The sequence below is a fragment of the Phascolarctos cinereus genome, unplaced genomic scaffold (assembly GCF_003287225.1).
Source record: "Phascolarctos cinereus isolate Bilbo 61053 unplaced genomic scaffold, phaCin_HiC Scaffold_3;HRSCAF=262, whole genome shotgun sequence".
Classification (NCBI taxonomy): Eukaryota; Metazoa; Chordata; class Mammalia; order Diprotodontia; family Phascolarctidae; genus Phascolarctos; species Phascolarctos cinereus.
The window spans coordinates 40,415,361-40,441,736 of NW_027555736.1; the positions used below are offsets into that span (position 1 = coordinate 40,415,361).

Genomic DNA, 26,376 nt, shown 5'->3' on the forward strand with positions numbered 1-26,376 from the left:
ATGTGAAAGTCTTTTTTTTTTTTGCTTTTTGACTAGGCAGTGGGGTTAAGTGACTTGCCTAGGGTCACACAGCTAGTGTCATGTGTCTGAGGTCAGATTTGAACTCAGGTCCTCCTGACTCCAAGGCCGGAGCTCTATTCACCTAGCTGCCCCAAAAGTCATTTTCTTAGCACCCTAAAAAAGTGGTGCCCACTTGAGACCTCTGATAAACTGCAGTGACTTTGCAGAGGCTTACTAGTCCAGAGGAGCTTTTTGTGGACTCCATTGGTCAGCAGCCAGCTTTCCAGTGACTCATCAGGTTGTTGTTTAAACGTGTTCTGCAGCCTCCCAAGTTCGTTGAAGGTGAAAGCCATTTCACCCTCTGCCTCCCTTGTGAATGAAATTTCCCTGTCCTCCCCAGAGAGTGGCAACAGAATAAACCTGATGTTCTCTTTCTCAGGTGGGTTCCCATTCTTATTTTCATTTCTGTTCTCACACTCTTCTTAGCCCTCAACAAAGCAGAGTTCAATACATTTCTAGTGAGACCTTTAGGTTGGATGCCATCCTTGTCACCTGTGGGGTGGTTAGTCTTTGCCCCTGTTGCCACCACCCCCTTTTATTTGTGTAATAGAGATTATTTTTACATACAATAAGTCAGCCAGTTGTCCTTCTGCCTTCAGGGCACGGTCCTTAAAGATCAAGAACACTTCCACATCCCTTTCCTTTTGCTGGATGCAACTTACTTTCATTTTCCTTATGCTGTTAATCCAGCTTTTTCGGGCTATTAACAGTAGCCAGGGAATGTTGGCCTTGGTAATACCTTTATTCTCCCTGTTGATTTCTATAACCACGTGGTGGGCTAAGCTTCCTAGTCAGTGGAGATCCCCCTCTTTGATTTGGTGAGAAGACTGGCGTTATGAGGCCAAGAGCAAATATCCACAGGTTTCCCAGTTCCCATATCAGGCTATGCAAACACGAAGGTCAACCACAAAATTATTCCTAACCGATCTTGGCTGCATCAAATGTTCTTGGCCAGGCATGACATAGGAGACCAAAGATTAAAACAAAATGTGGCCCTCACAGACTATATAATCTTTAACAGAAGGAAGCTCATGCAACAATAGCAAGGAAAGGATAGTTAACAAGGTTGCATTGGTTCTGTCTGGCACATTTGCCATAATGGCTCACTCTGTCAGAAGATTGAGTTGACTGGAGTGGGAAAGCTGTCAGACTGCCAGAGTAAGTATGTCTCCTGGTTTTTATGATTTGGGCAACTAGGAAACTACTCCGTGGTTCAAGCTTAGTCTCCTGGACCAATTAAGGTTTGAGGATTGTCTTAGCTCATGTGCTCTGAGTTTCTAGATGTGCTACTATTGCCATATTAGCAGTAGATTCTACTTCTACATCATGGGACCTTTTCACACATGATGTGGAAATTGTGATAAGGTTGTAGCTGAAAGAAATACTTTCATACCTGAGTGTGGGTGACATAGGGCTGGGTATCTCAGGGAAGTATCTGGAATTAAACCAGGCAGGGTCAGATGGAGAGGCAATTGAAAGTCTGAGTAGATAGTATGTCAAGTTCAGGGAGTTAGGGAAGGTTTGAAGAATTGGATGAATACATGTATTTGGACCAAGTAGAAGAATAGTGAATGCATGAAGCGTCCAGAGTTTCGCAGGTCCAAGTATTTAAGAAAAATCAGCACTACCAAATTGAAGCAGTGAAGTGATCTTTTTTTTAGGGAAGACGCTTTTGGGAATCTCTGTTTTCCTTTGTTTCTTGATGTATCTTGTGGGCCATAGGACCACAGATGTATACTGTAATCACAGCCTGAGGAGTCATGTCAGAGGTATTTGTTTAGAACAGGGCACAATTGTTGCAAGGATCATCATGCTTATAGAAATTGTTAACACTGAAATTTCTTTATTTCATGGCCCCTTTCCCTATTTCATGAATTGTAGATGCTTGCTTGTTACTTGTGTTGGCCACCAAAATACCAGCCCAGTTATCTGATACCAGATTTTAGAATAGGAATAAGAAACAAAAATAAATAGATAAGTAGCAAAGGGAAAGGAGAAAATTTTAGGAAATTTTTAAAAATTGCAGAAAGTAATGTTATGTGATAAGTTTAAGCAAAACATAGATCTATGAATAAGTTACACAGAGTTCTATCAGCAATTATGCATTAAATTGATGGAATAAAATATCATTTAGAATTGGTAATACTCCCCAATTGACATTTTATATTGGTGTGATTATTATTGAAAAACCCTGCTCATTGTATCAATTTTAATTATAATTATGTGTATTGAAGAAGAGTATTTTCAGATATTTGGCTGGAGTACATAAAGATCATGTGGGGGGAGCTAAAATAATTTCTTGAAAATGTAGAGAAAAATGTGAATCTAACAATATATTTCTAAATTTTTCCTTGTAAAGTGGTTTTCTTTTGTTTCTTATATTAACCATAAATTCAGAAAACTCGTATTTTCCTTGTTCTAGAGAAAAATCGTATAGTATTGTGCTTCCATTGTATTGGCTTTCTGAAAAGGAAGGCTTTAATGATTAAATGCATTTTACTTAGAATGTAAAATGTTTATAGACAATGCAGTTTGATTTATAATTATCTGGTTTGCTAAGAAAAAGGAAATAAAGTTACCAGAGGGTGACAATGTTTTTGTGGGTTTTTTTAATTAATTTATTTTGATTTATCAACACTCACTTCCATATGCTTTTGAGTTTAAGGTTTTTCTCTTCAGACAATACAATTTTTTTTGAGGCAATTGGGGTTAAGTGACTTGCCCAGAGTCACACTGCTAGTGTCAAGTGTTTGGTCTGAGGCCGGATTTGAACTCAGGTCCTCCTGACTTCAGGGCTGGTGCTCTATCCACTGTGCCACTTAGCTGCCTCAGCCTAGCATCTCTTAAAAGAATTTAGCTTCTGTGCCACTTGGTAAACATACATTTAATGTTGTTTTCTTTGTGCTGTACCATTTTACTCTTCTTCTTGCCCCATGTGTATGTTGGAAGGAGGGAGAGTAAGAGTTGAGACTCCTTTGTGGCAGGGGCTTATTGCAGCTGTGAGGAGTCTGGTTACCAGTTTGACTTGCCTTCTCTGTCTTCGTTGGCATCCCTGGGGAAAGCCTCCTACATTGGATTGTAATGAGGCTTTCTGTGCCAAGGGTCTGAGAAATAACATGATGTAATTCAGAGCTCTTCCTTGTTGTCTGAAGGAGAATGAGGTGCCTATACCAGATATTGGGGGACCCTGATGGTTAAAATGACTAAGTTGGTACTGAAGTGGTTGTAGGGTCTTCATATTACTATTTAAAGCCTTTCATCCCTGGCGTCAACCTGTCATTCCAGCTTTTTTGTATGTCATTGCTCTTGACGCAGTATCTGGTCCAGCGAAACTGGCCTTGCTATTCCTCATAAGTGCAGTCCTCTTTCTGAGGCCTTTGCTGCTCTCTGTAGCTGCTGTTGCCCCTCTCCCGACTCCTTAGCAATGACCTTGTATTGTTTTGGTAGCTGTTGTTCTAGCATGCTGAAGGGAGTGGCAGAAGCTGTGGAGAAGAGGAAAGATACAACAGCCAGGCAGAAGGGCAAAAGTCCTGATTCTTTTAAAAACAGAGAGTCTACAAGTAATAACAAGCCAGTGATAGGCCACCTTGATTCCTGACCAAAAAGATTCTGGAATTTATTATTTAAGGCACAGTTAGCCAACTTCTAGAAAAAGGATTAGGCATCATGAAGAGCCTGGCCTTCTTCCAGAACAGGTTGTGCTGGACTCAGTACGCTTCCTTTTTGGCAGGGCTTTGAAACTCTTGGGATTAGAGAATCCTGCATACATACCAGATCACCTGACAGCATCACTTTTTCTCTTCTTGTGAACAAGTGAGTCATACATCTTAGGTAGTTTAAGAAGTTGAATGGCCAGACCTCACGCCTGAGGAAACTTCCAGGAGGAGGCTCAGGGCCCAGGCGTCTGTGGTTGGCCTTATACTGTGTAACATTTTTATCAATAGCTTGAACGAAGGCATAGAAGTCAAGCTTATCAAAGCTGCAGATGATATCAGACTTCAAGAGATAGCAAACAAATTATATGACGGGGGGAGAAAGATGATTTAACAGGCTAGAATGTTGACAGAACTTATGAATAAAATGGTGTTTAATAGTGATAAATGTAGTCCTACATTTGGGTTCAGAAAATCAATTTGACAAGTACCAGAGAGGGGAAATGTGGCTAGAAAGCAGTTGATCTATTACCCTAATACCCATGGGCAGTTTTCTCTCCCCTGCACTGCCCCCTTCCCCCAGTTTTCATTTTAAAAGTTGCTTTGATTCTCCTGGTGCTATGGAAAAATGGGTAGTTCTGGATTCACGTTCCAGTTTGATCATGTCATCCATCAAAGCGGTAACCTTTATGGGCTTGTTTCCTTGTCTGCTTGGACCAGATGATCTCTGAGGTCCTTTTTAGTTCTAAGTCTGAAGCAAACTTTGTCCCTGTTCAGATTCTGTTCTCAGATACTATCTTCTTAAGCAGCAATACTTTTCAAATCTACCTTTCTCTTATAAAGTCCATGCTTTTGTTTGGCAGTGGTGATTTAAACAAAGAAAAAAAACACCTGTGCTCAGTACTTCATAATCTTTAGTAGTACTTTCTATATTCCTTCTGGTCATATCATTTTTGTGCGTGTGAATCTCCAGAAGTGGGTAGTAGTTGTCTGGTTGGACAAGTCTCAGGAGCTTCCCTGTCGCATCCTGGATACATGCCCTGGAAAGACAACAGATTTCCTTTTGTTATTAAGTTGACAGGTCACTAAAGACCACTGCTTGTCCTTTCTACTTCTTACTCGTACTGAATGATTTCTCCTCACCTGACAGTACCTTTAAATCAGCAGTATCATTCCTCAGAGAATAAGAAACTAATTTTTAGAGGTTTTGCTTTCTTCCTTTTCAGAAAGAACATCCTATCTGTTGCTTAGCTATAAGGCTTATTCTCTTTTTTCACTTGTCACATTCTTCTGTCTTTCAGCTTCCTGACACATAGCCAAGATTCCTCTCTTCTCCTTTAGATTTTTGTCCTTGATTTCATTACAAAGGTTTTTTTTTTCTTTTAAAGGAACATTATATTTCTCTGATAATTTGGAGAATGGAAAGACGTTCCTCAGCCTTCTCCCTTCCCCTCTGGCATTCCCCTCCACCGTTCTACACCTAGAACGGAGATAAGTCACTTGGCCGTGTTAGTACAGAAGAGTTTTATACATTGTCACTTGGCCACGTTGCATTTATTTTATACACGTAAGACTTAAGACATAGGTTATTAATGGTCCTAGGGGAAAGCATAGTGCTGTGCTCTGCAGAATGCAAGACGTGGTGCCTTGTCTATGAGAGCCCTCGGTAAATACCGTTTGGTGAAGCACTGCAGTACGGCAATGAGACAAAGATTTAGTATGCCAGACAGGTGTGTAAAACAAGTCTGAAACTGCTGTGGCCCAGCTGCCTCCTGCTTGTGATCTGTGTACGTCAAAGCAAGAACCTCTTCAACCCTGAAGTCTGGCCTCCATCTCTGTCTTGCTACAGAAGCTGTTCCTTCAGCAGGCACCGAGGAGCCAGAATTTCTTTTCTCAATCCTCATTGACCTGCACCTGGCTACAGTATTTCTCACTAATTGACCACCTCCGTCCTTCTTGGTGCTCCTTCATACTTTGCCTTCTGTAACAGCATACTTTCCAAGTCTTTCTTTCCTCTCTAGTCTCTTCTCTTTTTCTGTGGCTCTTCTTTCTTTCATCTCCGTTTGCTGATATGGCTTTGTTCAGAAGACACTTCATTCCTGGCTGCCATTTGCAGTGAGGGTTGCTCCTCCTGTCTTGCACCCTGCTGTACTAGACTCAGAGGAGTTGGCTGCATGTCTTTTGGTCCTCTGCCTCCATCTCTTCACAGCTTTCTTGTCCTTTAAAGCTCTTTCCAGCATTTGGCATTATCTATTCCAGATACTTGTTGCTGTCATCAGCAGTCTTTAAGTCACATTCTCTCTTTTCTCAAGGAGTTTAGTTCCTGGCTCTATTCATTCCCTTGCCCTCTTACCTCTGACATTATACTTAGTAATGTCAACATTCCAAGCATTTGCCAACATCTTGTACTTTTCATCAGCTTCTTCAGTGGACAGAGCACAGGACTTGGGAGTCAGGCACACCTGACTTCAAGCCTTCTTAGATACTTATGAGCTGGGAACTCAGTCATAGCACGCCTCTGTATCACTCACTTTCCATATCTGTAAAATGGGGTCATTAGTGACACCTCCCAGGGGTGTTGTGAGGGTCAAATGTGGTTTGAAAAGTGCTTTGTAAGCTGTAAAGCTCTATGTAAATGCCAACTATTCCTTTTCAAATTAGCAAATGTTTACTAAGTACTAGCTCTGTGCTGAGTCACTTTGCTCTACTTCAACAAGCTGTTGAGACAGTCATACTTTAAGTCTCACCAAGACTTGACCATATGCATATTCTTGAATTCTTAAATTTCCCTCTCTGACCATGGTCTTATAGCTTCATAGATTTTGAGCTTGAAAGCACTGCAGATACTGTCTGTTCCAGCCCCCTCATTTGCCCAGTGAGCCATTTCTTTTCCTTTATCCTCAAAGGATTGTTTGAAAAGTCCTGTCTCCTTAAGCCTGCGATGCCATCCCCTATTTTGAAGTAGATGTCCTTCTATTTGTTATTGTTTGTCCTTTGTTTCTGAAGAGGACCAGTGACATCACAAAGTGAGTTTTGACTTGTGTATGAATTGGATTTAAGTGAGACAGAGTTGCACAAAGTTGTCAGCCTCACGTTTGATTTCTTCCTGAATCACTGAAGTCCAGTGGCAGGACAGAAGTCAAGATGACTGGCGATGACCCAGAATACTATGGATAACCTTGGCATCTTTGATTCCTGACCAAGCTCTAAGCACTCCAGAGTGCCTGCTTCAGCCAACTTTGTGGCCATTGGAACAAATTGTTCTCATCCACCTATTCCTCCAGGGAAAGTCTTCACATGCTTGAGGTAGATATCCCCCTAGCAGCTCATCAGCAGGTTGGAAGCCTTTTGAATATCCTCAGTCTGGTTTAGCCCATCTACCGAGATGGTTTGCCAGGGTGTGACCACTGCACATGCTACAGCTTCTTGGAGCCACAGGTGAGAGTTGGGTGAAGGTAGACCCCAAAGGTGGATGAGCAGCCCTCACATCAGAGGCGCTGGTCCTCCCTGAACACCCTTCTGCTTACTGGGGAAGATTAAAGCTGTCTGTTGTGGGTTCCCTCATCTCTCTTGCTCTGTGCTTCCAAACTTTTGTATTTTCACTCATTCTCTCTGACCTTCAGTTTCCACATCTGTACAGTGGTAGGGGTGAAAGATTAGACTAGACTTCTCTAAAATCCTTCCAACTGAATCCTTGGAAGCATTTTCTGATTCACCTGCAGTCCATGTATTGAAAATAAACTTTAACTGATTTCATGTAATACTTTCTAATACCTCTAAGTATTGAAATGCATTCGGAGTATTTTTGCATATGTTGTATTTCCTCACTGAATTGTAAGCTTAGTGACAGTACTGACCAGAAATGGGGAAGCTGCGGCCTCGAGGCCACATGTGGCCTTCTGGGTCCTTGGTGCAGCCTTTTGACTGAGTCCAAGTTTTACAGAACATGTCCTCTTATTAAGGGAATTTGTTTTGTGAAGTTTGAATTCAATCAAAGGGGTGCACTTTGAGGATCTAGAGGGCCACATGTGGCCTTAAGGCCGCAGATTCCCTACCCTTGGTCTAGACCATGTCATTTTTCTCTCTACTTGGCCCTTAAGATAGGGCCATGGGCACAACAGAAGCTTCTTAGCCTTTGAGTTAAATCTTTGTATCCCCCAAACTATGCTAGCTCTGTACTTTCAGGTGGGTAATCAGTGAATGATTGTGGAATGAATACAAAATTATTTTGGTACATTTTTCTCAAAATGATTTGATGAACTTTGGAAGACTTTAGAATTCTGATCAATGCAATGATAAATCAGAAGTCCAGAGGACTAAAAGTAAAACATACTATCCACCTCTGCTCAGAGGGATGATGGATTTAAAATGCAGAATGAGATATATAGTTTTGGACGTGGTTAATGTGATAATTTGTTTTGCAGGACTATGCATTTTTATTATGGAGGGTTTTTTTAAATTGTTCATTTGGAGGTAGGCTGTGAGAGTGAGGTAATAAATGGTTGCATAAATAACTTTTAAAACATATTTTATAAGTCTATGCTTGTTTCTTGTATTACCACAGTAAGGTCTCCCTGATATCTGCCTTTTTTTCTTGCAGAATGAGAAGACTTTGAGGCATTCCATGAGTTGTTCAAGTCACATTTCTAAGGTACTGTATGATCATTTCTGTATAATTCCTTTTGTGGTCTTGGTAATAATTTTGCAATATCTGTTTTTACTATTTTTTTTCCTCCAAAGAACATAAAACTCTTAATAAATTTTATATTTACTTTTTAAAGCCAGCAAACTAGGTATGCAATGGTTTTGTTGGAGGTAACAGAAGCAATAATTTTTAAAGTAGTACACATCATATAATTTTATACTGAGAGATCTCAGAATCTTAGAAGGAATTTTAGAGGACTTCTAGTCCAATTATCCCTATGATAAACAAATCCCTTCCACAGCAGTCTTGACACATGGTAATCCATCTTCTCAGGGACTTCTCCAGGGATGAGGATTTCTTTACTTAATGAGGCAGAGCATTCTGATTTTTAACAGCATTAAGTACAATAGAAGTCCTTTGTTATATAAGATATAAAGATTGATTTGTCTTGGAGTCAAAAGACCTGTTTTAGGTCAGTGATTTATAGATCTGTCTGTCCCACATCACAAACTGCCTATTGGATGTTTTTGAACTAGATTTCTCAAACTTAACATATCTAAAACCTTGCCTTTTCTGACCTTCCCTACTACTGCCAAGGGTACCACCATCCTCCTACTTAGCTAGGATATACAAGTTTGGTGTCATATTTAACTCCTAAGTCTCACTTACCCTGTATATCTGGTCAGTTGCCAAATCATGCTGTTTCTTTATTTACAACATTTATATTATCCCTTTCTCTCCAATCACACCACAACTACCTTTATCACCTCTTATCTGGACACTTACAACAGCTTTTTAATTGGTCTGCCGACCTGAAGCTTCAGCACATTCTAGACCATCTTTCTCACAGCTGGCAAAGTGATTTTACTGAAGTTTAGCTATAACAACAACAACAGCTGTCATTTACATAGCACCTACTATGTGCAGGGTGCTATGCTAAGTACTTCAGAAATATCTCATTTGATCCCCACAACAACCCTGGGAATTAGGTACTATTATTATCCCTATTTTACAGGTCTGGAAACTAAGGCAAGCAGAGGGTAAGTGAGTTGTCCAAGGTCATACAGTTAGGAAATTTCTGCAGCTGAATTTGAACTCGGGTCTTTCTGACTCCAGGCCCAGCGCTCTACCCTGTGCACTCCTAGCTGTCCAACAGTGCCGCTTCCACAGTCAGTAAATTCCATCAGCTCCCTTAATGTTATTTGGCTGAGGAATAATGATAGCTTTCTTGACATAGAAGGCTCTCATAACTATTCAAAATCATATTAAAATGACCAAATGAGAATTCACTCAGAAGAAAAACGATCTCAGAGGATTGACTGTCAACACAGCTCAGATTGCACATGGTGTGTGTTTACAGGTTTTATGCAGAGGTTATGCTATGTTCTTCTGACACTGAAATTTCATAAAGATTGTGTGGCAGAAGTGAGGCCGACAGCGCATGTCCTGGAAGAATACTGGACTGGGAGTCAGCAGATGTGGCATTGAGTCATTGCCTTGCCTTTGACCTTGGGATGGTCAGTTATACCTCTTTGTATCTGTTTCTTGTAGAGGTATATTGAAGGGACTGAATTAAATTCTCTCTTTCTGTTAAATTTCCTTTCAGCTCTTAAATACATTTATGAATCTGGTAGCACTAAAGTGGAGAAGTATTCTTTATAAATATGCTTTCTACCTGATTTAGTAGACTTAATTGTAAAAAGAAAATATCAAGCATCTAAAAAAGATAATATCTATTGATGAACTATCTGTGTCTCCCGGAGAAGTCCAGTGGACTCCATTGCCCTCTGGAAATGCTTTTGTGCTAGCTGCAAGTCCATCAGTGAAACTCATTTGAATGACCATTATGAACTCAGGCTAGATTAATAGCTTAAAGTGGCTCTGTAACAATGGAGAGATCACTTCTCTTTAGTGGATCCTCATGAACTTTAAAAGTTACCTCTAGAGTAGGTTCTTCGATAATATGCTAACGCTTAATTAAAGAGGATAAAGTTTTGACTTTTGGATCAACTGCTACCTAGTTATGGGTCATATCCTGCTTTGTGTAGTAGATATGTACTTGAATTTTTAGTAAAATGAATTTTAAAAGATCAGATCACCGTAATTATATCAGAAAAAGATATATCTAAAGGAAGCATTAAAAATAGCATATATCTAAAACCTTCAACAAGCATTATATGTAATGGGGACAGGCTAGAAGCATTTCCAGTAAGATCGGGGGTGAAACAAGGATGTCCATTATCACCACTGTTATTCAATATTGTACTGGAAACGTTAGCTTTAGCAATAAGAGAAGAAAAAGAAATTGAAGGCATTAGAATAGGCAGAGAAGAAACAAAGCTATCACTCTTTGCAGATGACTTGGTGATATACTTAGAGAATCCTAGAGAATCAAATAAAAAACTACTTGAAATAAGAAACAACTTTAGCAGAGTTGCAGGCTATAACATAAACCCACATAAATCATCAGCATTTCTATATATAATCACAAAGCCCAACAGCAAGAGATAGAAAGAGAAATCCCATTTAAACTTACTGTAGACATTGTGAAATATTTAGGAGTCTGCCTCCCGAAACAAACCCAGGAACTCTATGAACACAATTACAAAACATTTTTCACACAAATAAAATCAGATCTAAATAATTGGAAAAACATCAGTTGCTCATGGGTAGGCCGAGCTAATATAATAAAAATAACAATCCTACCTAAGCTAATTTACTTATTCAGTGCCATACCAGTCAAACTACCAAAAAATTATTTTACAGAGTTAGAAAAAATAATAACAAGATTCATTTGGAAAAACAAAAGGTCCAGAATGTCAAAGGAACTAATGAAAAGAAATGTAGGGGAAGGTGGCCTAGCAATTCCAGATCTTAAATTGTATTATAAAGCAGCAGTCATCAAAACTGCTTGGTACTGGCTAAGAAATAGAGAGGTGGATCAGTGGAATAGGTTAAATATGCAAGACACAGCAGTCAGTGACTATAGTAATCTATTATTTGGTAAACCCAAAGACCCCAGCTTCTGGGATAAGAACCTACTCTTTGAAAAAACTGCTGGGAAAACTGGAAAAGAGTATGGCAGAAATTAGGCATAGACCCAAATCTCACACCATATACCAAAATAAAGTCAAAATGGGTTCATGACTTAGATATAAAGGCTGATACCATAAGTAAACTGGGAGAACAAGGAATAGTTTACCTATCAGATCTGTGGAGAATGGAAGAATTCATGACCAAACAGGAGATAGAGAACATTATGAAAAGCAAAATGGATCATTTTGATAACATTAAATTGAAAAGTTTTTGCCCAAACAAAGCCAATGCAACTAAGATTAGAAGGAAGGTGGAAAATTGGGAAATTTTTACAACCAGTCTCTCTGATAAAGGCCTCATTTCTAAAATATACAGAGAATTAAGACAAATTTATAAGAACACAAGCCATTCCCCAATTGAGAAATGGTCAAAGGATATGAACAGACAGTTCTCAGATGAAGAAATTAAAGCCGTCTATAGTCATGTGAAAAAATGCTCTAAATCATTATTGATTAGAGAAATGCAAATCAAAACAACTCTGAGGTACCACATCACACCTATCAGATTGGCCAACATGACAAAACAGGAAAATGATAAGTGTTGGAGAAGATGTGGGAAAGTTGGAACACTAATACATTGTTGGTGGAGTTGTGAAATGATCCAACCATTTTGGAGAACAATTTGGAACTATGCCCAAAGGGCTACAAAAATGTGCATACCCCTTCGTTCAGCAATAGCACTTCTAGGGCTATATCCCAAAGAGATCAAACAAAAGGGAAAAGGACCCACATGTACAAAAATATTCATAGCAGCTCTTTTTGTGGTGGCAAAGAATTGGAAATTGAGAGGATGCCCATCCATTGGGGAATGGCTGAGCAAGTTGTGGTATGTGAATGTAATGGAATACTATTGTGCTATAAGAAATGATGAACAGGCTGACTTCAGAAAAACCTGGAAAGACTTTTATGGTCTGATGCTGAGTGAAGTGAGCAGAGCCAGGAGGACTTTGTACACAATAACAGCCATGTTATGCGATGACTAATATTGTTAAACTGAACCCTTCTCAGCATTACGAGGATCTAAGACATCTCCAGAGCCCTCGGGATGGAAAATGCTGTCCACATCCAAAGAAAGAACTATGGAAGTCGAATCGCTATCACTTATTTTTACCTTCTGTTGAGTTTTGTTTCATCTTTCTGATGGTTCCTCCTATTGGTTTTAATTTTTACTTACAACTTCACTAATGTGAAAATATGTTTAATAGAAATGTAAATGATTGTGCACCATCTTGGGGAGGGTGGGTGGGAGGAAGGGGGGAGAAGAATTTTCAGCTCAAAAGCATATGGAAGTGATTGTTGATAAATCAAAATAAATTAATAAAAAATGAAAAAAAAAACAAAGGAAGCATTAAAACACAAGAGAATTGTTGTGTAAGTCATAGAAAAGCACATGTGCCACTTTATCTGTTTTGATAATTCATATTTTTATAAATCAAGTTTTCTTAAGGTATATAACATTGAGAGCCTAAGTTTCCAAGTGCCTGGAAACATGTGGAGAAAGAATTCTGTCTACCTGAGAATAGCAGTCATTTCTTTAATTTATTGAAACATGCATATTTGCAAGATTACTCATTGCAGCTTATTATAGATGAGCTTATCAGTGCATGGTGAAAAGAGTCTTTGTCTCACCCGGCAAAGACACTATATTTCTATTCAAATTTTAAAACTAACTAAAAAGTTAAGCTTTTCATGTTACTTACTAGGCAACTAAGAGTCATTTTTAGTGGAAGGTGGTTTAAAATTAAAGAAATAATTTGTATTCCATTTCTTTCCACCATCTACCATCATCTAGATATTTTTAGTATAGATTATATTTTAAAATGAATCCTTTTAGTTATAACAATGTCTTTTTGAAGGTCTCATTCATACTTCTGTCCTTCATTAATATTCACCATTATTAAAGTTGTCAAAGAGTTGACTTACCTCACTTAATCATAATATATTTGGGAGAATTTGGTTCAGGTGAGTATTTATAGAGAGAGAAAGTCTCTCATAATATGACTCCATTATTTTCACAGAGCAGAAAAGTGCAAAAATCAGATAAATGTCCTTGGGTGACCTGGCTAAATTGGGCCTCCTGCCAAAGCTTTCCGCAGATTTATTTTCTTTTTCGTCTTTGTCTAGTATTTTGTGAGAAGATACCACATATAATCTTACATTATCTTTCTCTATAACATTTAAAAAGAAGTTTATATTCTAAATGTGTGTTAATAGTAGCAGCCATGTCTCTCTGGTTGACAAATTAAACTCTTTAGTGGCTAAGGTGACTCGTGGGCTCTTGTAGCTTGTATCCCATTAGTTACTTTACGGAGTTCTACAGGAAACAGGAGACATCCATGCCAATATCTTTTCCTTTATCCATTTCCAATTTTTCACCATTTATAGCTTATTTGAACATTCCAAGTTTGAGTTGCTGTAACTACATGCAGTTGTTTTCTCTTCTTTAGACTCTTCACATTTTTACCTTTGACCTTACGTGTGTGGTCTCACTACTCCTATATGAAATGATTCCCATATCTGTAACTAGTTGTTTCCTTGCTTTTAAGATTTAGTCATATTTTATATTTGGGTTATTGAAAGCTATACCCATACTAAACAAGTTCTGGGCTTTGGGGAAGGCCCTAGTGCACATCTAATAACTAGTTAGATTGGCCACTGAATGACAGGTTTGGTTTTTTTAATTTTCCAAGAACATGGCTGCCTCTAGTAACACAAATTTAGAATATAAAGATGGAAGGGAAAGTAAACCTATAGAAAGCTTGGCACGAGGCCTGATTTAGCCAGGTCACCCCAAGGACATTCACCTTATTCTGCTACTCCTCTGCTTCAGAATATCTAGGATAAATCTAAGTTCCTAGCCTAGCAACTAGAATTCTTCCCAATCTATTTCTGACCTACTTTTCTATACTATAGCTTTAAAAACACCACGTTCCATCTAACCTTGCCTAATAGCTGTTCCTGAAATTTGGCATCTCATCTCCATGTCTTTGTGGAATATGCTCTCTGTGAGCTTCTTTCAGTGCCCAGATAAAGTACAGTCTCTCATACAAAGCCTTTCTTGTTTTGTTCTAGTTTAAGTAAGCTTTCTCTCCCTCCTGAAAATGTCTAATATTTACTTGTCTCTGTATATATTGTATTGTGCCCCTGTCCCCAGTGGACTGTAAATTCCTTGAAGACAGGGACTATTTCATGTTTACATCTGTATCCCTAGCACCTTATTCAGTGCCTTGCACATAGTAGGTGCTTAATAAATCTTTGTTGAATCAGGATTTCTGGTACCCTAGTCCCCAGTGTGCTTTTTTAAAAAGTATGGATGACACTTAAGACAAAAATAGGAAGAGCAGTTAGACCAGACCAACAAAATAGAAAAAACTGGTGCTAGACATAATCCAGTTTTGAAGGCATTGCAGCAGTCAGCTTTCAAGGTATTTGAAAGCAGGGAGGATGCCAGATGATTAGAAAGATTATGGACAATATTACCAAAAGAAGGCAATAGAGAGGACATATCTTTTCAGTGATGTTGTCAGATGCCTTCAACAAGGATGAAAACGGCCTCACAGTCAGCTACTGCACTGATGGTAAATTATTTAACTTGGAAAGGGTACAAGCCAAGACTAAAGTGGAGGGAGTGTGGCTGTGTGACTTTTTGTTTGCAGATGATTATGCACTCAATGCAGCCTCTGAGGCTGAGATGCAATAGAGTATGGTTTGATTCTTTGCCACACGTGCTAATTTTGGCCTGAGAATTAACACCAAGAAAATGGAGATTTCTCCATCCACCAGCACCTTGCCACCATCCATATCTGGAACCATTGGTTACAGCAAATGGAACAATCTTGAATGCTGTGGATAAGTTCATTTACCTTGGCAGTATACTTTCCAAGGATGTACCCACAGATGATAAGATTAACACATGCATTGCTAGAGCTAGATCAGTGTTTGGGAGGTTCCAAAGGAAGGTGTGGGAGAGAAGAGGCATTAGATGACCTGCCAAATTGAAGGTCTACAGAGCTGTTGTGCTGACCTCATTGCTTGTTTACTTGTGAAACCTGGACCATACCATTCCAACACCATGCCAGTAAATCGAATTGCTTCGATTGGATTATCTTAGGAAGATTCTGAAGCTCTCCTTGCAAGACAGGGTCCTGGACACTGAAGTCCTTTCTCGAGCTAACCTACCAAGCATTCAAAACTCTGCTGCAGAGAGTGCAGCTGTAATGGACTGGCCACGTTATTTGAACACCAAACGTATGTTTGCCTAAAGGACTATTTTATGGAGAAGTCACACAGGGCAAGTACTGTCACGTGGAGGTCAGAAGAAGCAATACAAGGATACTCTCAATGTCCCTCTGAAGAACTTTGGTGTCTGTTGTGAGAGATGGGAGACACTGGCACAGCATGACGTGCCTGCATTAAAGAAGGCACTGTACTCGATGACAAAGCAGAATTGTAGTAGCTCAAAAGAAAAATGAGATGTGCAAATTTAGAGACATCTCCATCCCAAATGTTCACGTGGATGATTTGCACCCACCCCATGGTAGAGCCTTCCAAGCTTGTATTGGTCTAATCAGTCACAGTCGGACACGTTATACGTTGACCTCAATATAATATAATGATTTTCCTTCACTTTGAATACAGATGACAACAACATACATAGTATCTCACTGGACACTGTGAGTAGTCACCAAATAAAGCAAAGAGGGGAAGAGAGGAGACTCATGGTTACTTTAAAGAAGCTGGACTAAGAATACACATAAAAAAAATATTCACAAAGAATGAGTAATTGTTCAAATTAGGACAAATAATTAAATGAATAGTCCAGTCACTTCAGCAGTACATCCTGAGTAGTCATTGCAAGTGGACAGTGAAATGGGTCTAGAAATTTTTTATTGCTTTTTCCTAGAGGAAAAAATGGACTTCTTCATAATTTTTTTTGCAAGAGAGAAATAAACACAAATAAGAACCAAGAGTTAAAAGAAATATAAGCCTGTAGGTACAGCAGACTCATAACTTCAATCTAAGCTTGTTATCTAAACAATCTAATTAGAGCTCACTCTGAGTCTTCTTTTAATATCAAAAGACTGATTGTGAGTGATCTAAAGAGACATGTAGTAGACATAGTAGGTTGCAGCTACCAGAAATTCCATTAAAAATATCATCAAGGAAATGTAAGAAGTGGACAACTCGAGTATTACACCGTTAATGGGATTGGAGGAATATCGTTCCATCAAGTTCCATTTTTCTAGGCTGGCCTCTTCATGCCTGCAGGTCTCCCGAGCTGGGCTCTTCTTGCTCACAGGGAGTTAGAGCGACCCCATTCCATCATGTGCCAGTCTCCTAGGCTGACCTCTTCCTGCTTGCAAGGGATCGGAGAGATGCCATTCCGTCTTACTCCCTCTGCCTGTGTCCTGGCCTGGCTAGCTTTCAGGGAAAGGAGAGGAATGCCAGTGTCCTCCTCTAAAGCTACCCACTCTTGCCACTGTATTTCTGGAATGCTTGCTCCATAGGAAATAGTTACCCCTTCTGCATCACAGGGCTTACATGCATGGTGTCCATGTGATCTGGAAAAGCCATGTGAAATTTTTTGGCCTTCCCTTCATATCATAGAAGTCTAATTTTTTTTTTCTTTTATGGAGTGCTTACAATACCTTATTGTAAAATTTCAGTTGATATTATACAATACTATACATATATTTTATGTATTTCTGAGTTTCTAAACTTTTTCTGTGTCGTCTGGTGGCCTTTGGCTTCTGTAAAACTCCCCCAAAATTCCCATTTCATGTCTTATACTGCCCCATGATATATCAAAACCGCAATGGGGCAAGTTGCTGTGTGGAAGGGATAACTGTAAATTTCCTTTCATCATAAATCTTTTCCTTTCCATCTTCTCCTCTCCCTGAGACCTTCTCTCTGATGACTGAGCCTCCTTGGCCACTCTTTACCCACCCTACTTCCTAAAACAGTAAACAGTTTGATACAGGTTATATATGTGTACCCATGTAAAGCATATTTCCATATTAGTTATTTTGTGAAAGAAGAAACCAAAAGGGAAAACCATGAAAAAAACAAATAAAGTGAAAATAGTATGCTTCAATCTGCGTTCATATTCCACCAGTTCTTTCTCTGGATGTGGATCACGTTTCATATCATGAGTCCTTTGGAATTGTCTCGGCTCCTTGTATTGCTGAGAAGATGTAAGTCATTCATAATTGATTTTCATACCATGTTGCTGTTACTATATACAATGGTTCTGTTCCACCTGTTCATCATTTCTTATAGCACAGTAGTTTTCCATTACATTCGTATACCACAGCTTGTTCAGCCATTCCCCAATTGATGGGCATCCCCTCAATTTCCAATTCTTTGCCACCACAGAAAGAGCTGCTATAAATATATTTTTGTTCGTGTGGGTCCTTTTCCCATTTTTATGATCTCTTTGGGATACAGACCTAGAAGTGGTATTGCTGAGTCAGAAGGTATGTATATTTTGATAGCCCTTTGGGCATAATTCCAAATTGCTCTCCAAAATGGTTGGATCATTTCACAACTCCACCAACAATGCATTAGTGTTCTAATTTCCCCACTTCTCCAACATTGATCATTTTTCTGTTTTGTCATGTTAGCCAATCTGATAGATATGATGTGGTACCGCAGAGCTGTTTTGATTTGCATTTCTCTAATCAATAGTGATTTAGAGCATTTTTTCATATGACTATAGATAGCTTTAATTTTTTCCTCTGAAAACTGCCTGTTGATATCCTTTGACCATTTATTAATTGGGAAATGACTTGTATTCTTATAAATTTCACTCAGTACTCTATGTATTTGAGAAATGAGAAAAAAAATTTTTTTAAATGAAATACTTGCTATAAAAATTGTTTCCCAGCTTTCTGCTTTCCTTCTAAGCTTGGTTTTGTTTGTGTAAAACCCTTTTAATTTAATGTAATCAAAATTATCCCTTTTGCATTTCATAATGTTCTCTGTCTCTTGTTTGTTCAAAAATTCTTCCTTTCTCCATAAATCTGACAGATAAACTGTTTCTTGCTTTCTTGATTTGCTTGTGGTATCACCCTTTATGTCCAAACCATGTACCCATTTTGACCCTATCCTGGTATACAGTGTAAGATGCTGGTCTATACCTACTTTCTGCCTCATTGTTTTCCAGTTTTCCCAGCAGTTTTTGTCAGATAGTGAGTTCTTATCCCAGAATATGGAGTTTGGGTTTATCAAAAACTAGATTACTAAGGGGCAGCGAGGTGGCTCAGTGGATAGAGCACTGTCCCTGGAGTCAGAAGGACCTGAGTTCAAATCCGGCCTCAGACACTTAACGCTCACTGGCTGTGTGACTCTGGGCAAGTCACTTAACCCCAATTGCCTCGCTTAAAAAAAAAGCAAAAAACCTAGATTACTATGATCATTTACTATTATATTTTGTATACCTAATCTATTCCAGTGCTCCTTTACTCTATTAGCTAGTACCAGATAGTTTCGATGATTGCTGCTTTATAATATAGTTTGAGATCTTTGCATTTTTTAAATTCCCTTGATATTCTTGACCTTTTGTTCTTCCAGATGAATTTTGTTATTATTTTTCTATCTCTATAAAATAATTTTTAGTAGTTTGATTAGTATGGCACTAAGTAAATTAATTTAGATAGAATTGTCATTTTTGTTATATTAGCTCAGCCTACCCATAAGCTATTGCTATTTTTCAAATTGTTTAGATCTGGCTTTATTTGTGTGCAAACTGTTTTGTAATTGTGTTCATATAGTCCCTGGGTTTGTCTTGGCAGGTAGACTCCCAACTATTTTATTTTGTGTGCTGTTACTTTAAACAGAATTTCTCTATCTCTTCCTGCTGAACTTTGTTGGTAATATATAGAAATGATGATGACTTATGTGGGTTTATTTTATATAATGCCACTTTGCTAAAGTTGTTAATTATTTCAAGTAGTTTTTTTTAGTTGATTCTCTAAGTATACCATTCTATCGTCTGCAAAGAGTGATCATTTTGTTTCCTCATTGCCTATTCTAATTCCTTCAATTTCTTTTTCTTGCCATATTGCTATAGCTAGCATTTCTAGTACAATAGTCTTTTTAATAGGAATGGGTACTGTATTTTGTCAAAAGCCTTTTCTGTATCTGTGGAGATAATCATATGATTTCTTTTGGTTTTATTGTTGATATGGTCAGTTATGCTGATAGTTTCCCTAATATTGAACCAGCCTTGCATTCCCGGGTGTAAATCACACCTGGTCATAGGGAATGAACCTTCTGATATATTTTTGTAATTTCTTTGCTAGTATTTCATTTAAAATTTTTGCATCAATGTTCATCAGGGAAATTGGTCTCTGTTTTCTTTCTTTGTTTTGGCTGTTCCTGGTTTAGGTATCAGTGCCATGTTTTTATCATAAAAGGAATTTTGTAGCACTCCTTTGTCTATTTTGACAGATAGTTTACACAGTATCAGAGTTAATTGTTCTTTAAATGTTTGGTGGAATTCACTTGCTGGCCATCCTTTCTAGCACTGGTTGCACTTTCACTCATTCCCCCATATTCACTGGAGTTGAATATTGGAATAGAGTATTGATAGAATTGGAATATTCTTTGCTTCTCATTTCCACTTCCAAACTCATGCTATACCACCATCACTAATAAAGTAATATAATACAACAGTGACATAAAAAATGAGTAATTACAAAGCTTAAAAAAGGTGGAAAGATGTTGAATGAGGACCTCAGAATTATAGGAACACACACATTGACTAAACTAATGAGTGATTCAAGAAAATTATGAAAAGAGAATTAGCAGCTTGGTAAAGGAGGCACAAAAAACACTGAAGAAAATAACACCTTAAAAAACAGAATGGAAGAGGAGATAGAAAAATTCACTGAATCCTCCTACTGCTTTTTGCTAGCTCTTTGACTTTATGTAAGTAACATCTCTGGACCTGTGATCCTTGTCTATGAAATTAAAATAGTTGCCATCGGATTAGCAAGCTGCCCAAAAATAAATGAATGAATGAAATAGGAAATTAGGCACATAAATACACTTTTGATGGCATTGTGAATTAGTACAGTCATTCTGGAAAGCAGTTTGAATCTGTGACCAAAAAGTTGCTAAATATGTTTACCTTTTAATACAGCAGTATGCTAGCCTATAGCCCTGAAAATGCTAAAGAAAGAAGGAAAGGGCCCATGTGTACGGAGATTAGAAACACTTTCTATTGACAAAGACCTGGAAACTAAGGAGATATCCATCAGTTAGCAAGTGGCTGAACATACATATATGAAATCTAGAGCTGCCATTATATATAAAAGAGAATAACAAGGATCTTTCCAGTAAAATCAGGGATAAAATGAACAGTCCATTATTACCACTTATAGTATAGTATAGTACTAGAAGTGCTGGCTATCACAATAAAACAAGAAAAAGAAACAAAAGGAACAAGCATATATTTAAAAAGAAACAGTTATCACTTTTGCACATGAAAATGATGGTATACTTTAACCCTAAAAAGTCACCAAACAAAACCTGAATGAAACAATTATCAACTTCAGCAAACTTGAAAGATATAAAATAAATTAGGCCAAATCATAAGCATTTCTGTACAATACCAATAAAACCCAGCAGGAAGAGATAGAAAGAGAAATTCCATGAAATTATTACAGAAGGGACAAAGTAGGGGGTAGGACTTCTAGACTTTGGAGTATTTTAAAAAGGAACACTCATTAAAACCATCTGGTATTGTTTAAAAGTAAAGAGGTAGCAGCTGTGGAACAGATTAGACAAGGGAGAATCAGAAACAATTGAACTCAATAACCTAGTGTTTGATAAAGTACAAAACATAAATTACTTAGGAAAGAACTCCCTATTTGATTAGGAAAAGCTTCTGGGAAAACTGGAAAGCGTTCTGGCAGAAATTAGGCCCACTCCAATACCTTACATTATATTCTACAGTACATTTTAAATGGATGTATGACTTTAATATTAAAAGTCATAGTATTAAAAAATAAGAAGAGAAACAGATTATATACCTCTCAGAGATGTGAGTAGGAGATGTATTATCAACCAAAGAATAGAGGTAGTTACAAAACATGGAAGAGAAAACATTGACTACATAAAACTGAAATGCTTCTGCATAAAATTAATGCACCTAAGATAAAAAGAAATCAAATAGAGAAAAAATCTTTTTATTAACTTTCTCTGATAAAAGTTTGGTATTCAAGTTATATAAACACAGAAGCAAAACAAACTCACAAAGAGGGTACAGGGTGAAAAAGGGAAAGAATAAGTTATAAGTGAATGGAATTGAGAGAAATACACAGTAATCATAACTGTGAATGTGAATGGGATGACCTTGTCCATAAAACAGAAGAGATTAGCAGAATGGATTGGAAGCCAGAATCTGTTAATATGTCGTTTTACAAGAAACACATTTGAAACAGAAAGATATATAGTTAAAATAAAAGGCAAGAGTGGCAGTCAGGATCTCAAACAAAGCAAAAGCAAAAATAGACCTAATTAAAAGTGATAATCAGGGAAATTAAATTTTGCTAAAAGATGCCATAGACAGTGAATTAATACTAGTAGTAAACATATGCACCAAAGAAGTATCTAAGTTCTTAAGGGAAAAATTAAATGAGTTACAGGAGGAAATAGACAATAAAATTGTAATAGTGGAGGACCTCAATTTATTCCTCTCAGACCTAGATAAATCTAACCATAAAATGAAGAAGAAAGATGTTAAAGAGATGAATAGAATTTTAGAAAAGTTGGATATGATAGACCTCTGGATCTGTGGAAATAGAAAGGTGTATATACCTATTTATCAGCTGTGCATGGCACTTTCACAAAAATTAATCATATATTAGGGCATAAAAACCTCACAAACAACAGCAGAAAAGCAGAAATCTTAAATGCATACTTTTCCTGACCATAAATGTAATAAAAATTACATTCAAAAAAGGGCCTTTGGAGCATAAATTAATAATTAATTAGAATGAAATAATTTCATTTTAAGTAATGGATGGTAAAAAAAATCATAGAAGCAATCAGTAATTTTATTAAAAATAATGACTGCAATGAGACAGCATACCAAAATTTGTGAGATACAGCCAAAGCAATACTTAGGGGAAATTGTGTATCTTTAAATGGTTAAATCATTTAAAGAAAGAAAGAGCAGATCAATGAATTGGGCATACAGCTAAAAAAAAAAATAGAAAACCAACAAATTAAAAATTCCTTAATAAATACCAAAATAGAAACTCTGAAAATGAAAGGAGAGATTACTAAATTTGAAAGTAAAAAACACCATTGAACTAAAATTCTCCAAACCGCTAATAATAAGAGAAATATAAATCAAAATGACCTTAATCTCTCACCTTGCAAATAGGCAAAGATGACCAAAGATGGGAATCGTCAGTGTTGGAGGAGTTGTGGGATGATAGGCACACTAATACATTGAGCTGTGAATTGGTACAACCATTTTGGAAAACAATTTGGAATCATGCAAATAAAGTCAGTCAGTAAACATTTACACCAGGCACTGTGCTAAAGGCTGAGGATTTAAAAAAAAAAAAACAACAGACTTTGCCCTTGTGAAGTTCACAGTCTAATGAGAGAGAGAGGACAAGCAACCAAACAATTACAAAGAAGCTATGTATGGGATAAATAGGTAATCATCAAAGGAGGGAAGGTACTAGAAATTGAGAGGGACTGAAAAAAGACTTCCTGTAGAAAATGGGTTTTAGCTGAGACTTGAGGGAAACCAAGAAGTAGAAATGATGAGGGAGAGCATTTCAGGCATGGAGGGCGGCCAGAGGAAGTACCCAGAAGTGAGAGACAAGTCTCTTGTTTGTGGAACAGTAAGGAGACCAGCATCACTGAATGGAAGGATAAGTGATAGGAAGTAAGGTGTAAGGAGAGTGCAATGAATGGTAGGGAGGTGGGGCTAGGTTTTGAAGGGCTTTGAAGGCCAAGCAGAGAATTTGTAATTGAACTTGGAGATAATAGGGAACCCCTGGAGTTTATTCAGTGAGTGTAGGAGGTAGCAGAGAGGGAAGATGACAGTATCAATCCTACTTCTTAGGAAAATCACTTTGGTGGCTGAATGGAAGATGAAGCAGTATGGGGAAGAAACTTGGGGCAGGCAGACTAACCAGAGGACTAATGCAATAGTCTTAACTAATAGATGATAAGAGCCTGGATCAGGGTGGTGGCATTGTCAGAAGAGAGAAGGGGACATATTCAAAAGATGTTACAGGGCTGAAATCAACAGACCTTGGTAGCAGATTGGATATGGGGATTGAGAGATAGTGTGGGATTGAGGTTGACAAATAGGTTGCTAGCCTGAAGGACTTGGGAGGGTGGTATTGCTCTTGACAGTAAATAAGGATGTTAGAAGAGGGGGAGGGTTTTGGCGAAAGATATTGAGTAATTAAAATGTCCGTATCCTTTGACCCAGAGATTCCATCATTGAGTTTATCCTCCTAGGAAGCCATTGATAAAAGAAAGTTCCACATATACAAAATTATTTATAGTAATGCTTTTTATAATAGCCAAGAACTGCAAACAAAGTAGATGGTCATTGATTGGGGAAGGAGTAAACAAATTGTGGTACATGAATGCAATAAAATATTACTGTGTTGTAGTGATGAATGTGATAAATACATGGAAACATGGAAAGTGCTACATGACCTGATGCAGAATGAAGTAAGCAGAGCCAAGAAAAACATATACAGTGGCTACAAGCATGTAAATAAAAACAACCATAAATAACATCAAAAGTGAATGTTGCAAAATTATAAAGAATAATCATGACTCGAGAGAAGAGATACGAAAATGTTATATGTATTTTCAGATTTTTTAAAAATGCATTGATCAGTTACGTCATTTTCTCCCTTCTTTTTCTTTTCTTTTATCTTAAAAACACTATGGGAAGCAGCTAGGTGGCGCAGAGGACAGAGCACCAGCCCTGAAGTCAGGAGGACCTGAATTCAAATGCGGCCTCAGACCAAACACTTGACACTTAACTAGCTGTGTGACCCTGGGCAAGTCACTTAACCCCAATTGCCTTAAAAAAAAAACACCATGTGTTGGCTTTCTGGGAAGGTGAGGGGAAGGATTACTGGGGTACCTATGGTGATACAAAAAATAAGAATATTAATACAAGCTTATTTTTTAAAATTATTACCACAGAATGCAGAAAATACTTGAAAATCTACCATTAAATTTATGGATTCCTAAGCTAACTTCTTCCCACTTAACTTCAGGAAGGAGACCCTTTCTGCCAACATAGGACAGACTGTTGCCATTCCATTGTTCTCCCACTGCCTGTCTGCTGAGCTGGCCTGTCTACAGAAAAAGATAAATGCCATTTCATCATCTTCCTTCTCTAGCCTCTCCTCTTAACAGCCCAGTGCCCTAAAATGACTTCAGCCTGAGGCCAAACCCCTAGTTTGTCAGTGATTAAATTACTTCCATCTAGTCATACCCTCCCCGTCCCAGTGAACCCACTGAACCCACTGACTGCCTGGCTGGCATTGCTCAGATCCCCTTGTTGGTCCCACACTGTCCCCTCTCTTATTCCTATTTCTATCAACCGTGCTCTCCAGTATTCCACTCTAAAGCTACCCACCATTTCTATTGTACTCTCTACAATACTTGCTCCAGAAATAACAGATCTGCTTTCATCTTAAATCTTTTCCCTTCTTACTTCTGGGTCTCCCTGAGACCTGGAACCCTCCAGATCACACAGGCTACCTGTGGCTATCCTTTCCAGCCCTGGTTGTGCTTTCACTCATTGCTTGCTACTTCCCAGTCAGAGCACAGGAAAAGTGTGATACTCTTTGCTTCGCATTGCTACTTCCAAGCTCATCTCCCACCACTATTATTCAGTAACCTTTCTACCTTTGAAGTTTACTCCACCGTACATACCACCCAATCAAAATTCTGGTAGCCCTTGTCTATCAACTTCCTATACACTCCCCTTCTTTCTTGGCTTAGTCTTTCCTCTCCAATTCCTCTCTCAGTACTCATATTCAGGAGCTTCAGCTAGTGATGCTCCCCCAAATACCTTTACATCCCACACTTTCAGTTTGCTCTTTTCCCATGAGCTTCTCCTCTACTGTACCACAACTACACACAGAGACCATCATACTGTTGATGTTGCCATCCCCCACAAATGCACCACTTCCATGATCATGAGCTCTGAAATTCCCTTCTCTGATCATCTTTCATTTCACTTCTCTTCAGGCTCAGGTTTCTCTCTCTCTCTCTCTCTCTCTCTCTCTCTCTCTCTCTCTCTCTCTCTCTCTCTCTCCGTCTCTCTCTCTCTCAATTCCACTGCCTCCCTATCATCTCCAAGATCATATATAAAATCCTCTGTTTGATGTTCTAAGCCCTTCCTTCCTAACTTGAAACCTTCTCCTGTTATCTCCCCAACCCCCCCCTTCAAGCTTCTTATACTTTACTCCCCAGCCATTTTCTCTGAGATCTAGTGACACCAATCTTCTTTCTGTTCCTTGCACAAGACACTCTGTGTCCTGACTCCAGGTGTTTTGACTAGTTGTCACCCCTGCTTGGAGGACTCTGCTCCTCCTCTCTGCCTCATGGTTCCCTTCAAGTCCCTGCTAAAATCTCATCTTCTACAAGAAGCCTTTCCATGCTCCCTTAATGCTGGTGCCTTCCCTCTGTTGATTATCGCCAACGTATCTTGTGTATGTCTTGTTTGCATGTTGAGTCCCCCCCATTAGGCTGTGAGTCCTTGAATACAGCAACTGTATTCTTGCCTTTCTGTGTATCTTCAGTATTTAACATGGTGCCTGGCACATAGATGAGTGTTTAATAAATATTTATTAACTTCCTGACTCATCAGATGAGATAATTGTAATGTTCTTAATAATTAGGCACATAGTAGAGC

The 26,376-nt window shown here is 38.3% G+C and overlaps 1 protein-coding gene across 5 annotated transcripts in view; it reads left to right on the top strand.

Annotated features, from left to right (window-relative positions):
- Window positions 1–26,376, top strand: part of MARCHF8 (membrane associated ring-CH-type finger 8) — a 94,251-nt gene that overhangs the window by 50,347 nt on the left and 17,528 nt on the right. For all 5 annotated transcript variants that reach the window (XM_020994481.2, XM_020994479.2, XM_078150782.1 and 2 more), the window contains exon 3: window positions 8,314–8,364. In XM_020994481.2, coding sequence (XP_020850140.1) covers window positions 8,338–8,364 — 27 coding nt within the window. In that variant the 5' untranslated portion in view covers window positions 8,314–8,337. The remainder of the gene's footprint in view (window positions 1–8,313; window positions 8,365–26,376) is intronic.